Source organism: Rhinopithecus bieti, unplaced genomic scaffold, assembly GCF_001698545.2.
Source record: "Rhinopithecus bieti isolate Rb0 unplaced genomic scaffold, ASM169854v2 scaffold_25288, whole genome shotgun sequence".
NCBI classification, from domain to species: Eukaryota; Metazoa; Chordata; class Mammalia; order Primates; family Cercopithecidae; genus Rhinopithecus; species Rhinopithecus bieti.
In genome coordinates, this window is record NW_016811567.1 from 626155 (window position 1) to 638654 (window position 12500).

At 38.6% G+C, this 12500-nt stretch overlaps 1 protein-coding gene across 6 annotated transcripts in view; it reads right to left on the bottom strand.

Annotated features, from left to right (window-relative positions):
* Positions 1–12500, bottom strand: part of BEST3 (bestrophin 3) — a 46174-nt gene that overhangs the window by 33542 nt on the left and 132 nt on the right. For 2 of the 6 annotated variants that reach the window (XM_017894077.1, XM_017894081.1), the window contains exons 1-2: positions 12420–12500; positions 6900–7133 (exon numbers count right to left, since the gene is read on the bottom strand). The exon at positions 12420–12500 is cut by the window's right edge and continues 132 nt beyond it. In XM_017894077.1, coding sequence (XP_017749566.1) covers positions 6900–7062 — 163 coding nt within the window. In that variant the 5' untranslated portion in view covers positions 7063–7133; positions 12420–12500. Of the gene's footprint in view, positions 1–2266; positions 2478–6899; positions 7134–7594; positions 7690–10873; positions 11041–12419 lie in introns of those variants that run through there. The other 4 variants (XM_017894076.1, XM_017894080.1, XM_017894079.1 and 1 more) reach the window with 4 other exon arrangements.

The following is a 12500-nucleotide window of genomic DNA, read 5'->3' on the forward strand; positions in this document are numbered from 1 at the left end:
AGAAAGAGAGAGAAAGGAAAGAAAGAAAAAGAAAATACATTGACCAACAGCTCTGGGAATGGGCTGACTAGCCTGTAAGAATAGGCTGATGGCACCTGCAGAATGTCAAAACTTTCACCAAGAAAGCAATGATTAACTGCCTAGCTGACTGAAACTGCTTACGTTTCACAAGACTGTTTTGATCTTCATTTCTCTTAATTTCCCTTAAAAACTCTTTACCTAGAGGCACAATTCTGAAAGGTGGCCTTTCAACTCTAGTTCACTGCCTTCCCCTGGTTACTGACTTCTCTAATAAAGCTAACATTCCTTTTACCAAAGTTCTTGAGTTGTTTGGCTTTTAAGCAGTAAGTGACCCAGACCCGAGTTCCAGTTATAGGGCTAGCCTTATAGCCAGAGCATCTGAAGTTAGAACTTTTATCTCAACATCCATTGACAACTGGTAGCTTGCTTGTTATATTAATGTCTGTTAACCATAAGTGTCAGTAACAATTTCAATGGAGTCTCATCAGGCTCCCTGTAGTCAGAGAAGACAGTCAAGAAACTTTACATTAAGATTCCAGGGCAGGCCAGGTGTGGTGGCTCATGCCAGAAATCCCAGCCCTTTGGGAGGCCTGGTGGGAGGATTGCTTGAGGCCAGGAGTTCAAGACCAGCATAGGCAACTTAGTGAGACTCCATATCAAAAAAAAAAGGATTAAAATAAACAAAAAAATAAATTGGTCAGGCACAGTGGTGCACATCTGTAGTCCTAGTTGCTCAAAAGGCTGAGGCAGGAGGATGGCTTGAGCCCAGAAGTTTGAGGTTACTGTAAGCGATGACCGTGCTACTGCACTCCAGCTTGGGCAACTGAGTGAGAACCTGTCTCCAAAAAAAAAAAAAAAAAAAAAAGACTCCAAGGCTTTAAGAAAATTAAAGGGTGTTTTTTCCTCAGAGGCTACTGTCTTATAACTACTTTTATGAGCTACTAAATACAGACAGAAACTATTTATTTTAGAGAGAGAGAATTGCAATGCAGAGATGTAAAGTTTAACTGCGAATACATTTGTACTTGTTTATGACAATGATTAAGATAAGATTTGTAGTAAATTTTATTAATCCTTGAGGATGGGGACCATATTTGTTCTGCTTATAAGGGTATTCCCAGTGCCTAGCACAGTGCCTGGCATATATTGTACACACAATAAACCTTTGTTGCATGAGCAAAGGCGTAATAGATCTAGCATCAGCTTGGTAATGTTTCTTTAAGAGGAACGTATATAATTTCCTATTACGTATCATTGTGCTTCTGGTAAGTAATTTTGAAGATGACTACTTTCCTCTCCTGATGCTTGTAAATACTAGATAAGATGTTTTGATTCAGTATGAGACCATACTATATGCATACAACTAAGGTCATCACTTGACTCAGCCAAGATCTGGAATTGTGCATCTGACTTGACTTGGAATGAGTGACATCTCCCAGGGCAGGTGATTGGAATGACTGGAATTTTCCAGAGCAGATTTGTAGCCAATAGGCAAAAGTAACAGAGGCTGTTGCAGTATCTCTGATAAATAATTGATCACAGACCAGTTCAGGGACTTTTCAGCATAATAGACATTATTCTGAATTCCACTGTTGTATTTTTATTTTCATATAAGCAGAAATAAAACTTTTTTATTTTAATTTGAGAAATTTAACCTGTAGCATCAAATTCTATATATTTCCCCAGCAGCATGCATTTTGGTCTTTTTATTTTTCAGAATAATGTAACTTGACTGTCCAACTTAAAAGCAAGGAAAGTTCAAGGATGAGCAGGTATGTGACCTAGCTCGTCCAGCTCCAGCCAAGGAATTGCCAGATGCTTCAGAAGGAGGTGCTGGTCCTCACTCTTGGCCCTCTCGATTATTTCCTTCTGTCCAGCACTGAATCTATGTAGGCAAAAACCCTCGCAGAAGAAAGAGAAGCTGAGGGAAACCGATTGCCTCAAAGCCCATTGCTTCCCAGAGTGCAAGCCAGGGACCACCAGCCTCAGAGTCTCCAGGAGTTTGTTCAACACACGGATTCCTGGAGCCCATTCCAGACCTACTGAGTCAGAATCTCTGGGAGTGGTATCGTGGGATCCAAATTTTTAGCAATATTGATTTTAACAATATCTAATGCACCCTGAAGTGTGAGAACATGTACTTTCTCTTACAGGTGATTTTATGTAGAGAATTCAACTGACAAGAAGGTCCTTCATGGCCTTAACCTTGTCTCCACCCCTTTGGGGCCCTCAGTGCTTTGCTTACCAGTCCTCTCTGCCCTCAGGCAGGAGCAGGTGCCCTGGCTTTGGACTCAGGGGATCTGCCAAACATTTTCCGCCATCCCTGAACTTCCTGTTCTTCCCAGAAACCTTGGCACAGGCAAAGGACAGTCAGAGAGTGGCGGAGGCATATGCCCAGTTGGAAGAACTTGGAAGTGGACCCCATGTGCAGACTCTGAGTCAGCCCTCTCTGCTGGGGAAAGCAGGAAGTTCAGTGAGTCAGCACTGCCGGTGACAGGGGGCGCCGGCCTGGGGCAGCCAGTAAGACAGGCCTCTGAAGCGTCTCTCCTGGCTTAGAGGATAGTGGCTTGGAACCTTTGCCCTGCCACCTAACACACAATGCATGCGTATAGTATATCAGTATATCTCATACTGAATCAAAACATCTTATCCAGTATTTACAAGCATCAGGAGAGGAAAGTAGTTATCTTCAAAATTACCAGAAGCACAATATATTCTTGTGGGGACTAGCTGTACCTACTACCCCTTTTCTGCCTTTTGAGAACATGCTTAGGAATTAATGAACGCAACTGGGACCTTCTCACTGAGATAATCAGTGATTGTGTCACAAGACCCTTGGAAAGGCTTTCACCTCATCAGAGCTCCTCTGTCAGTTCTCTTCTCCCTTCATCCACTTCAGACAGACCAACCAAAAAGTTTAAGTCAGAACTATGCTTGTTACATCCAAGCAGGTGGAATTCAAATCCCTTATACAGTAGCCTCCCTCCCACCAGACTGCTTCCTCAAAGCTCTTCTTTGTAATTCAGGAACCTCAAGCTGAAACCTTCAATCCATCCTTTCTTAATTGCTGCTGCTTTATTATCGTTGAGTTGGTGGTTGCCAAAGCCTTTTGCCCCAGGAGTGAGAAAAAGGGTTTAAAAAATAAGCATCCCAGAAAAGATGCAATACTTCTCAAACTTTGGGGTACTAAAAAAACCAACACAGGAGCATGTTTCACTGCAGATTCCTAGGCTGTATATCCAAAGGTTCTATTAGGTTCTATAATAATTCAGAAGGCCTGACGTGGGTAGGACCCAGGAATATACATTTTAAATACATAAACTCAAGTTATTCAAGATGTAGAGGGCCTGTGGGTCTGTGGTTCACTCCTAGAGACTAGTTTAAATGTACATCCAGAAGTGAAGGACTCATTTTGAGATTCCCTTGGAATGGCAGAAACATTGGTAGCTGAAGAGATAGAAGTATTTCAGTATTCCACATGCCTTGGAAAGGGAAAAGTCAGAGTGCAAGTACGTGGCAGACATCTGTACAAGTTTGAGAGGGAGTGGGCCTTGGTATTCTGAAAAATACACTCAAAGGAAATGAAATCACGTCATTTTCCTATTTGCCTCCCTATGTCTATTTGCCCCTCAGACCTGAGCACAGCTCAGTCCTCTGAGCTCATGTCTGACCAGAGGCCCCAGAGACCTCTCCATTGCCAGCCAACCTGGCTTCTTCCCGATGTGCTTTTAATATGAAGGTGACACTAAGAAGATGAGATTTGTTTTGAGGATTGGACCCGGCATCTGATTCCCGTCAGAATGCATTCTTTTCATTTCAAGGATGCGTCAGAACTGGAGAAATATCACCTCTGTTCATCCAAGTAAACTTTAGCTCAGCAACTTGGAATAGGTTATACATTTCTTGTTTGTTTTTAGGTCTTTCTTAGAGGTGGTAATTCTTAATCTATTTGTTCCTGGAGACATTAAGGTAAGATAAAATTGAGTTGTCTAGTAGTATTTTTAACTAGGTCATTCTGAAACAGTATTCTACTTTCATATTTGGAGGAAGGATGGCAATTAATTTTTTTAAAAGTTCCTACTGATTTTATATTATCATATACCTGTGCATGTGCCAGGCCTTCAGACCCTCCCCCTGAATACCCCTTAACCAGCTCCTGGCACCCATTACTTTCTCACATCTCACTCTGCATCTCTAACAACGTCACCTACACCCCTTCTTCCTTATTTCCACCTTGACATTCACAACCTCTTGATCAAAATAGATCAAAAAGACCTGGGATATTATATTAATAACAAGTCTTCTAAAGTGGCTAGAGTGCTATGTTGTGCTGTTGTTCAATGGCAAGAAATCATGCAGCACTTACTGTGTGCCAGGAATGCTCTAAACATTTTGCAAATATGAACTTTTTAAATCCTCATAACAAGCCTATGGGGTATATGAGGTAGGTGCTATTATAAGTTACTTTAAGTCCATTTTATGGATTAGGAAACTGAGGAACAGAATGGTTAATTAACTCAGACAAAGTCATGCAGCTAGTAAGCTGTGAGATAAGGTTTCAAACCCTTACTCCGTGTTCTTAATCATTGTGAAAGTTGATAATAGAATTGGGTCATTCTTGTCATACCCAACTAAAACAGAGTCAAGAAGCCACCAGGGAAAAGCAGTTTTTGGCCAGGCATCACACCTGTAATCCCAGCACTTTGGGAGGCCGAGGTGGGTGGATCACAAGGTCAAGAGATTGAGACCATTCTGCCAACATGGTGAAACCCATCTCTACTAAAATACAAAAACTTAGCCTGGTGTGGTGGTGCGCACCTGTAGTCCCAGCTGCTTGGGAGGCTGAGGCAGGGGAATTGCGTGAACCCAGGAGGCAGAGATTGCAGTGAGCCAAGATTGCGCCACTTCACTCCAGCCTGGCCACGGAGCAAGACTCTGTCTCAAAAAAAAAAAAAAAAAAAAAAAAAAAGGCAGCTGAGACACAAAGTAATTCTCTGCAGGCCTGGTTGCTGAAACTGCCTGCTATTACCGGAAACCAATTTTATAGTTGCTGAAATGATCTGCTGCAACTTGAAGACTAATTTTACCCACCTCCATCATTCACCAGTCAAAACTTGCCAGCTCCCCAGAAACTTACTAGTGCCAATGAACTTTCTCAAAGAGCAATATGTAACATTTCTGTCTTTTTATAAAACCTCCAAACTTCTCTTTGTATTTTGGACATACTGAATACCATCTGGTCTGTGTGTATGCCTCAAACTGGAGTTCTTTCTTCTCAAATAAAATGTGAAATGTAGACATTCATCTCTACAGTTTTATTTTGACTTCAGTAGTCACTATCTATATTAGCCATTTAAGAAGGCAAAACAAAAACAACAACAAAAAAAGCCAACAAAAACTCCAAAACAAACAAAAACTATTATGCGAAAATATCTATTTTCCAGGACATTTCGAAAAGGAGACTAAATACTGCAAACTAATGTGAGACTGGACTCAATGTAAAGGCAGAATCACCTCACGGTTCTTATGCATATGTGCCAAGAATTATCCATTTAATCCTCGCCCTATCGAAGGCTGATTTAACAGCTTCTTTGCTAAATATTTACACACCAAAGAGAATCATCCTTCAACAATTTACATCTCCTTTGAGGCACAAGAGACAAGAGGTCCACACTAAAACAGCTTTTGACTATCACCTCTCAGTGTCTGTCTAGATGAAACTGACATTGCCGGTTCCTACCAGAATCTATTAGAAAGTATTAACTTAGGAGTTTGGAGCCTAAATTTTAATTCTGGCCTTCCACTGATCAGCTGTGTAATTCAGCACAGGTTGTAACCTTTCTGAATCTATTTTCTACCTTTTTCATGTTTTCTTGAGGTCCAAACGAAATAGCTATAAAGGAGACAAAACCGTATAGTGCTAGAAAACTGTAAGTTAATATGATAGATTATTTTTATTTTTTTATTTTTTGGGACTGATGGGGACCTTGTCACCCAGGGTGGAATACAATGGCACGATCTCGACTCATTGCAACCTCCACTTCCCAGGTTCAAGCGATTCTCCTGCCTCAGCCTACTGAGTAGCTGGAATTACAGGCGTGAGCCAGCACGCCCAGCTAATTATTGTATTTTTAGTAGAGACGGGGTTTCACCATGTTGGCCAGGCTCATCTGGAACTCCTGACCTCAGGTGATTCACCCGCCTGGGCCTCCCAAAGAGCTCTGCCAGCCAGATTGTTTAAATAAATATAATTATTATTATGTTTACCTTAAGGCAACGTTACTATCTGCCACTTTCTCTCCCCTACCTCTGAAGTAAACTTGAGGGCAGGAATCATGTCTTATTCATCTTTGTCTCTTAGTTTGCTTCTGGCACATAGTAGGTAATCAATAAATGTTTCTTTTTCTTTTTTCTTTTCTTTCCTTTTCTTTCTTTCTCTCTCTCTCTCTCTCTCTTTTTTTTTTTTTTTTTTTTTTTTTTGAGACAGGGTCTGACTCTGTGGCCCAGGCTGGAGTGCAGTGCTGCAATCTCGGGTCACTGCAACCTCTGCCTCTGCCTCCTGGGTTCAAGTGATTCTCATGCCTCAGCCTCCCCAGTAGCTGGGATTACAGGCACAAGCCACCACGGCCGGCTCATTTTTTCTATTTTTAGTAGAGATGGGGTTTCGCCATGTTGGCCAGGTTGGTCTCAAACTCCTGACCTCAGGTGATCCACCCACCTTGACCTTCCACAGTGCTGGGATTACAGGCGTGAGCCACTGTGCCAGACCACTAAATGTTTCTTGAGTGAATAAACAAACATAAGGAATTTTCAAAGGAACTCCGGAGGTCCTGTCTCAGCTGAGAAAAGCTTATGGAAGGAAAAGCCATTCGTAGTACCTGCTTCAACCACGTGGTCCATTGTGGGAAACCGTTTGTACACAGCAGTGCTCACCGAGCGAAAGATGAGCAGGGAGGTGAGATTGACGTAACGCATCAGCGTCCTTCTAAGTAGGCGCCCGTGCTCGTCGCTTCCATGAACACTGCTGGAGATGAGGAACATTAGCCTGTCTGGCCAGGGCAAATTCACAAACTGGTTCCACCATCGGTTCACTACCAGAGTAACATAAAACCCTGTAGAATAACAGGAAATTATAAAGCAGTTTCTTACAGCAGACACGTTGGTGACACTGATGCTTTTAGCTGAATTTTAGCCTTTTTAGAGGTTGGAGGACAAAAATATGTTATTATCCATATCTTCTGATTTTGCCTTCCAGAAAAAAATGTCATTTGTGCCTGGCAATGCTTAAGCACCCTGTAAGTGGGTATTAGATCTCAAATATTGACTGCAAAAATGGAGAGTTAGTGAAGAGAAAGCTTAAATGTCCAATAGCAGATTATTTCCTCAAACTTGTTTGGTGTTAATTTAGCAAAAGCAGCCGTGAAGGCAAACCTTATGGATGAATCTGGTTCTATTGCAAGCGGTGGCTTTTCAGGCATGCTTCTCAGCTTGGAAACACTCCCATGCAGAGTCATCGGTGTCATCCTAACGGAGACAGCTGTGTGGCTGCAATCTGCGTGTGACCTATACTTACCAAGCACAAAGGTTACTGGAATTTGTTCAGCATATCTGTCACAGTAAATTGATAATTTTTCAAAGTAACGTTTTTGGGCTCCTGTAAGTAACAATCTGGAGCAAAAATAAAATGCACAGCCCTTTATGATATTATACTTCTGCACCTGCTTTGCAAGTGACATTAAGTGCAAACAATTAAGCACAAATAATCTGTTTTATTTTTGAAGGAGCAATAATTTTTTCCTTTTTTCTTAAGCTGATATGTCTCGAAAGCTTTTTAATTGCTTAATGTTTCAAGTGCTAACATTTTGTAAACATGATTGGCTATTAAATGGTGGGATTAATTAATCATTTTATTCTAAAAACTTTATATTTTAAAAGTTTTATATGATTGATTCATTGGATTTAGAGCAAGGCATGTTACAAAATAGGTCAGTTTTCATTTATTCATCAGGAATACCTTAAGAAGAGTGTATTATTGATTAAATAGGAATTAGCATTATTAAGTAATTGTTAAATAATAACACTGAATTTGACACATTGATCTTTCCCCTGAATATGCTACTTAGCACATTCTTGATTATCATGTGTTATACTTCAAGGGATTTTATTATACCTGTTCATTTTAAAGCCCAGAATTGTTTGGAGTCTAAAACAAATTTAACAATGAAAAATGAAAACTTTCATTATTAAATTGAGTCACTCTCCCAAAATTTATGTTATAGATCTAACCCATCCTCCCCAAACCCCATTTTCTGGTATCGTTAAATATAAGTGCACTTAATGAGACCATTATTGATATTTACATTATAGGGAAGAGATTCAGAGTCTGAAGAAATGTTTTAAGTCGAACTAATAATAATGACCAAAATACAGGAAGGAAAGCCAAACAGATGAATTTGAATAAATCGACGAGTGTAGCTGCTTCAAAGCAAGAAGGAACTCAAGGAAAGATCCATTATAACAAGCATCAAAGGCTCATTTGGGTCAGCAGAACTTTGATAAAGGAAGCAAAGGGATAATAAGATAATAGTAAGCAACTAATTAGATTGCAGATAGAAAGCTGTTGGGAGCTGGTCCTGACAAAGAAGGTGTGTGGGGTACAAGGTGAGTTTGGAGTTCCTGCCCCAGCTTTGGAAGAAGTGTTAGAATTACTGAAGTCAGGGAAAGCTGACAGGAGAGGTACCAGATTGTTGCAGAGGTCTATCAGGGTTATGCTGATGACAAATTACAGCCAGAATGGTTTCTGATGTTCAAATAGACATAGTCAAAGAGGATTTAAATGTGGAAAGCATAGACCTTTTTTAAGGTCAGACAAAGCCAGATTTTAATCCCAAGTCTGACACTTATGAATTTGGACTTTGAGCATATTTTTAAATCTCTCTGAGTCTCAGTTTTCTCATCTGTAAGTGGGGATAAAAATATCCATATATGGGGTATTGTAAAGATTAAATAATATATATATATACACATATATATAACCACTTAACAAATTGCCTCATACTTAGTTAATAATGAAATGGTTGGTATTAGTAGTTGGCCAAAGAAAAAATATTTGGCTAATAGATGTAGAAATTTTAATAGCTAGAAAGTATTTCAGAAATTTTGTCAAATTCCTCCAAAAATAGAAAGAAATGTAATCACATTAATGAATCTGGTTTCTCCTTATAACTTTTGTTAGGAATAATTATTTACTTATAATAGAGCTAATAAAGACTCAGAGAATGAAACTACATCTATTTTTTTCTACAGATATGTTTGACCTTCTTGACAAACTCATCCTACAGTCCTTGGTATACCTTTGATTAAGACAGAAGGATCTATTTTAATAAGGTATTACAATTAAACTTTAAAAATTTAAGGATGACTTGAACTGATAATTTTTGTTATAAATGTAAGCACTCTGCTTTAGAAGAAATATATGCATAAAATTTTATGGGGTATAAGTATGATATTGGAACAAAAGTTGAGGCCCCAAGGAACATTTCTAGCTACACTACAACTGTACTAAGGGCTATTCTGTTCTATTCTTAGCAGCAGTAGCAGCAATAAACTCACGTTAGTAAAAATGAACTAATGAGATAATTATCACGAAACACCATTGTATCTTCTACCATTTCATATTCTGAAGGCTTAGGTGATACACACCTAAATTGCCAGAATAATATCATATTATATGACATGTCTGAAAAAAAATTATTAGAGGTTGTTAACAAGACTTTCCCTCTAAAAATATTTTGTCAAAATATATACCAATGCACACACTTGCTTGGAAGGGTTGTTTTGACATATGGAAAAATAGCTCTACCTATTTTACTTTTAATAATTATCAGTCAACTAAATTAATATCCCTCTTTTCCAAAGGAGATTCTGTTGCTACAAGGAAGAATGTGAGAGCAATGAAACACAAATTTGTTTATCTGTATGCAGAAGAAAAATAACAAACTATGTACATAGAAAAAATGGAAATACAGCCTCAAAAACCTTTAGCTTTCCTGTTTTAGGTTTTAGCTTCTTCCAGAGAAGAAATTTATGCATTCGATGTTAATTAAAAAAGCTTTAAAATCTCGTAAGTTTTCCTTTTACCATACTGATGAAATTTTATTAAGTCTATAATTTTCATCATAAAAGTATTTCTTGGACTTGATATTGCTCAAATTTCCTGTCAATCTGACAGGCATATGTTGTAATGTTATAAAGAATAAGCACCTCCTTTTGTGAACATAACATGCCCTCAACTCAGAAAATAGAAAGAAAATAAATTAGTCTACCGGCCTTTGCTTTAGTTGAGGTACTGTTAAGTGTGGCAGGCATCATCCTGGATAAGATATTTTCATTCCAGGCAAAAAGAAGGAAAGCTTTTGCCTGACATACACCAATCATGAACATGTTGATTATATAGGTAGTTGCTACAAGCTGTCAAATCATCAACTATGAATGACAAGTCGACAGAAGCACAAATAATTATTGTCTGTGGACTTTGCCCATTCAAAAATCTTCACATAGTAAGGATCTAAGGGTAATCCTCTCATTTTATGCCTATTGCAACAGTCTTGAGGCACAACTGGGGCTGGAATGAAGGCCACTTGAATCTTACAGTGAGGGTCTATTTTACATCCTAACAATGGTTAGTGGTGGATTAAAATCTGTCCTGAGGGGAAGAAGACAAAAGAGAGGCTCATGCAAAAGAGGAGTTACATAACGCAAAGTCAGTGGCGATCAAAAGGTTCAGATTTTTGAGACTGTATTCTTATACAATATCTGATGGCCATTTAAAGAGACATGCAAAGAAAAGTACCTGTACACCAAACTTATTGCTGTATAAAGAACAGCAAAAACAATAAATTCCCTGTACAGTAGTTTGTAGATGCTGCCTCTCCACTTGAAGAGTAACCTATGAAATCCAAAAAAAGTTGCATTTGCTACTTTACTGGAGTAAGTGACAGTCATCTTGGATAGTTTTTTCTAGAAGAGCAAGAAGACAAAACACAAGTAAAAAGCAATGTTTAAAATAGGGCATAAATCTGTATGTCTGTGTATCAAGGAAATTCAAGCCAACAACTAGTCAGCCATATCTCTTTTTTGTCTTTTTTAGTTTCTATAATTTGGAACTTTCAGATAACCATTATCTCAGTTTAGCAGAAAGCAGGAGGAAAGGAGTCTCTGGGAAGAGTAATATTAGACATCCTAAACTTGCCTTAACTGTTAAATATTATTTTTAGATTATATAGCCATTGGTCAATATATATTTGAATGAACAAATGCGACAAACAAGGCCCTCATGGGAATTTAATTGATGGGGCACTTTTGGTGGGTTTGGTTGCATGTAGATGTCTCTCTAGTGGAGGTCCAAGTACATCGTTAGCACTCATTGCATTTCAAAAGGTAGCCAAAAAGTTGGGTCATAATGATGAATAAGAATGGTGCACTTTCCTCATGAAAGGTTGTATATAAACGCTTAGGGATGGTTCACATTCTCTTTTGAACTGAACAAAATGAGGTCATTATTTACCACTCTTTTTACTTGAGTCCATTTCATGAATGTGGTTAGGATGAGCACTGGGCCCCAAAGCCTTGTTTTCAGTGAGTTCTTTGGAATTCCACCACTTTTCACCAATACATTAAATATTCAGGTTTTGAAACAGACAACGCAAAGCTAAATCCTGCTCAATTTCTGGCCAAGATAGAACATATGCAAATAAAATTAGATTTATTTAAAATCTTACTTTTCTCAAAAGGATCTATGAGGAGAGTCTTATAGAGCTACTTAGACTGAAATCATGAAGCTTTTAGGTAGCATTGTACTAGACACAAAAAATAAATTCTGCAGCAGATTTCTTTTGTAAAGTAACCTACACCACACATTTTATCATAAACAAGAAAATTTTCTATCTTTACTCATTGTTGGAAAAACAATTCAACTCTGATTTGCCTGTTTTCCCTAAGGAAATGAAACTCTGGAGCTACATTTACAGCATTTTCTAAAATCACAAACTTAGCTTTCAACATTACAGATTTTAATAAAGAAGGCAGGGCCTTTTGGCATAAGTAAGTGGCATTACAAAAGGATGGGACTCATGCCACAAAACCGGTTTTATTTTTCCATCTTTACCTTGTCTATTCGTCTAGTGCGAATACAGCCAAAATTGGGAGAGGAGCATAATAAATTAAGCCCATTTCATAATGTGTTCTCATGGATTCCCAGTAATTTTAAATAACAGTCCTTAAATAACTTTCCTTTCTTTCATTTAGTAGTTCACTCCTTTTAAGCTCTTCCAGGAAAATGAAAATCACAGCAAGTAGAGGTCAGAATTAAAATGCATAGGTTTACTCTGGGCACTAACCTATTTATTTGGTTTGGAGTCTCCGACAGGAAAGAGAATCTTCAAATTTTGGGCTCCCCCTGAAGAGGCGCCTTCAGGTCG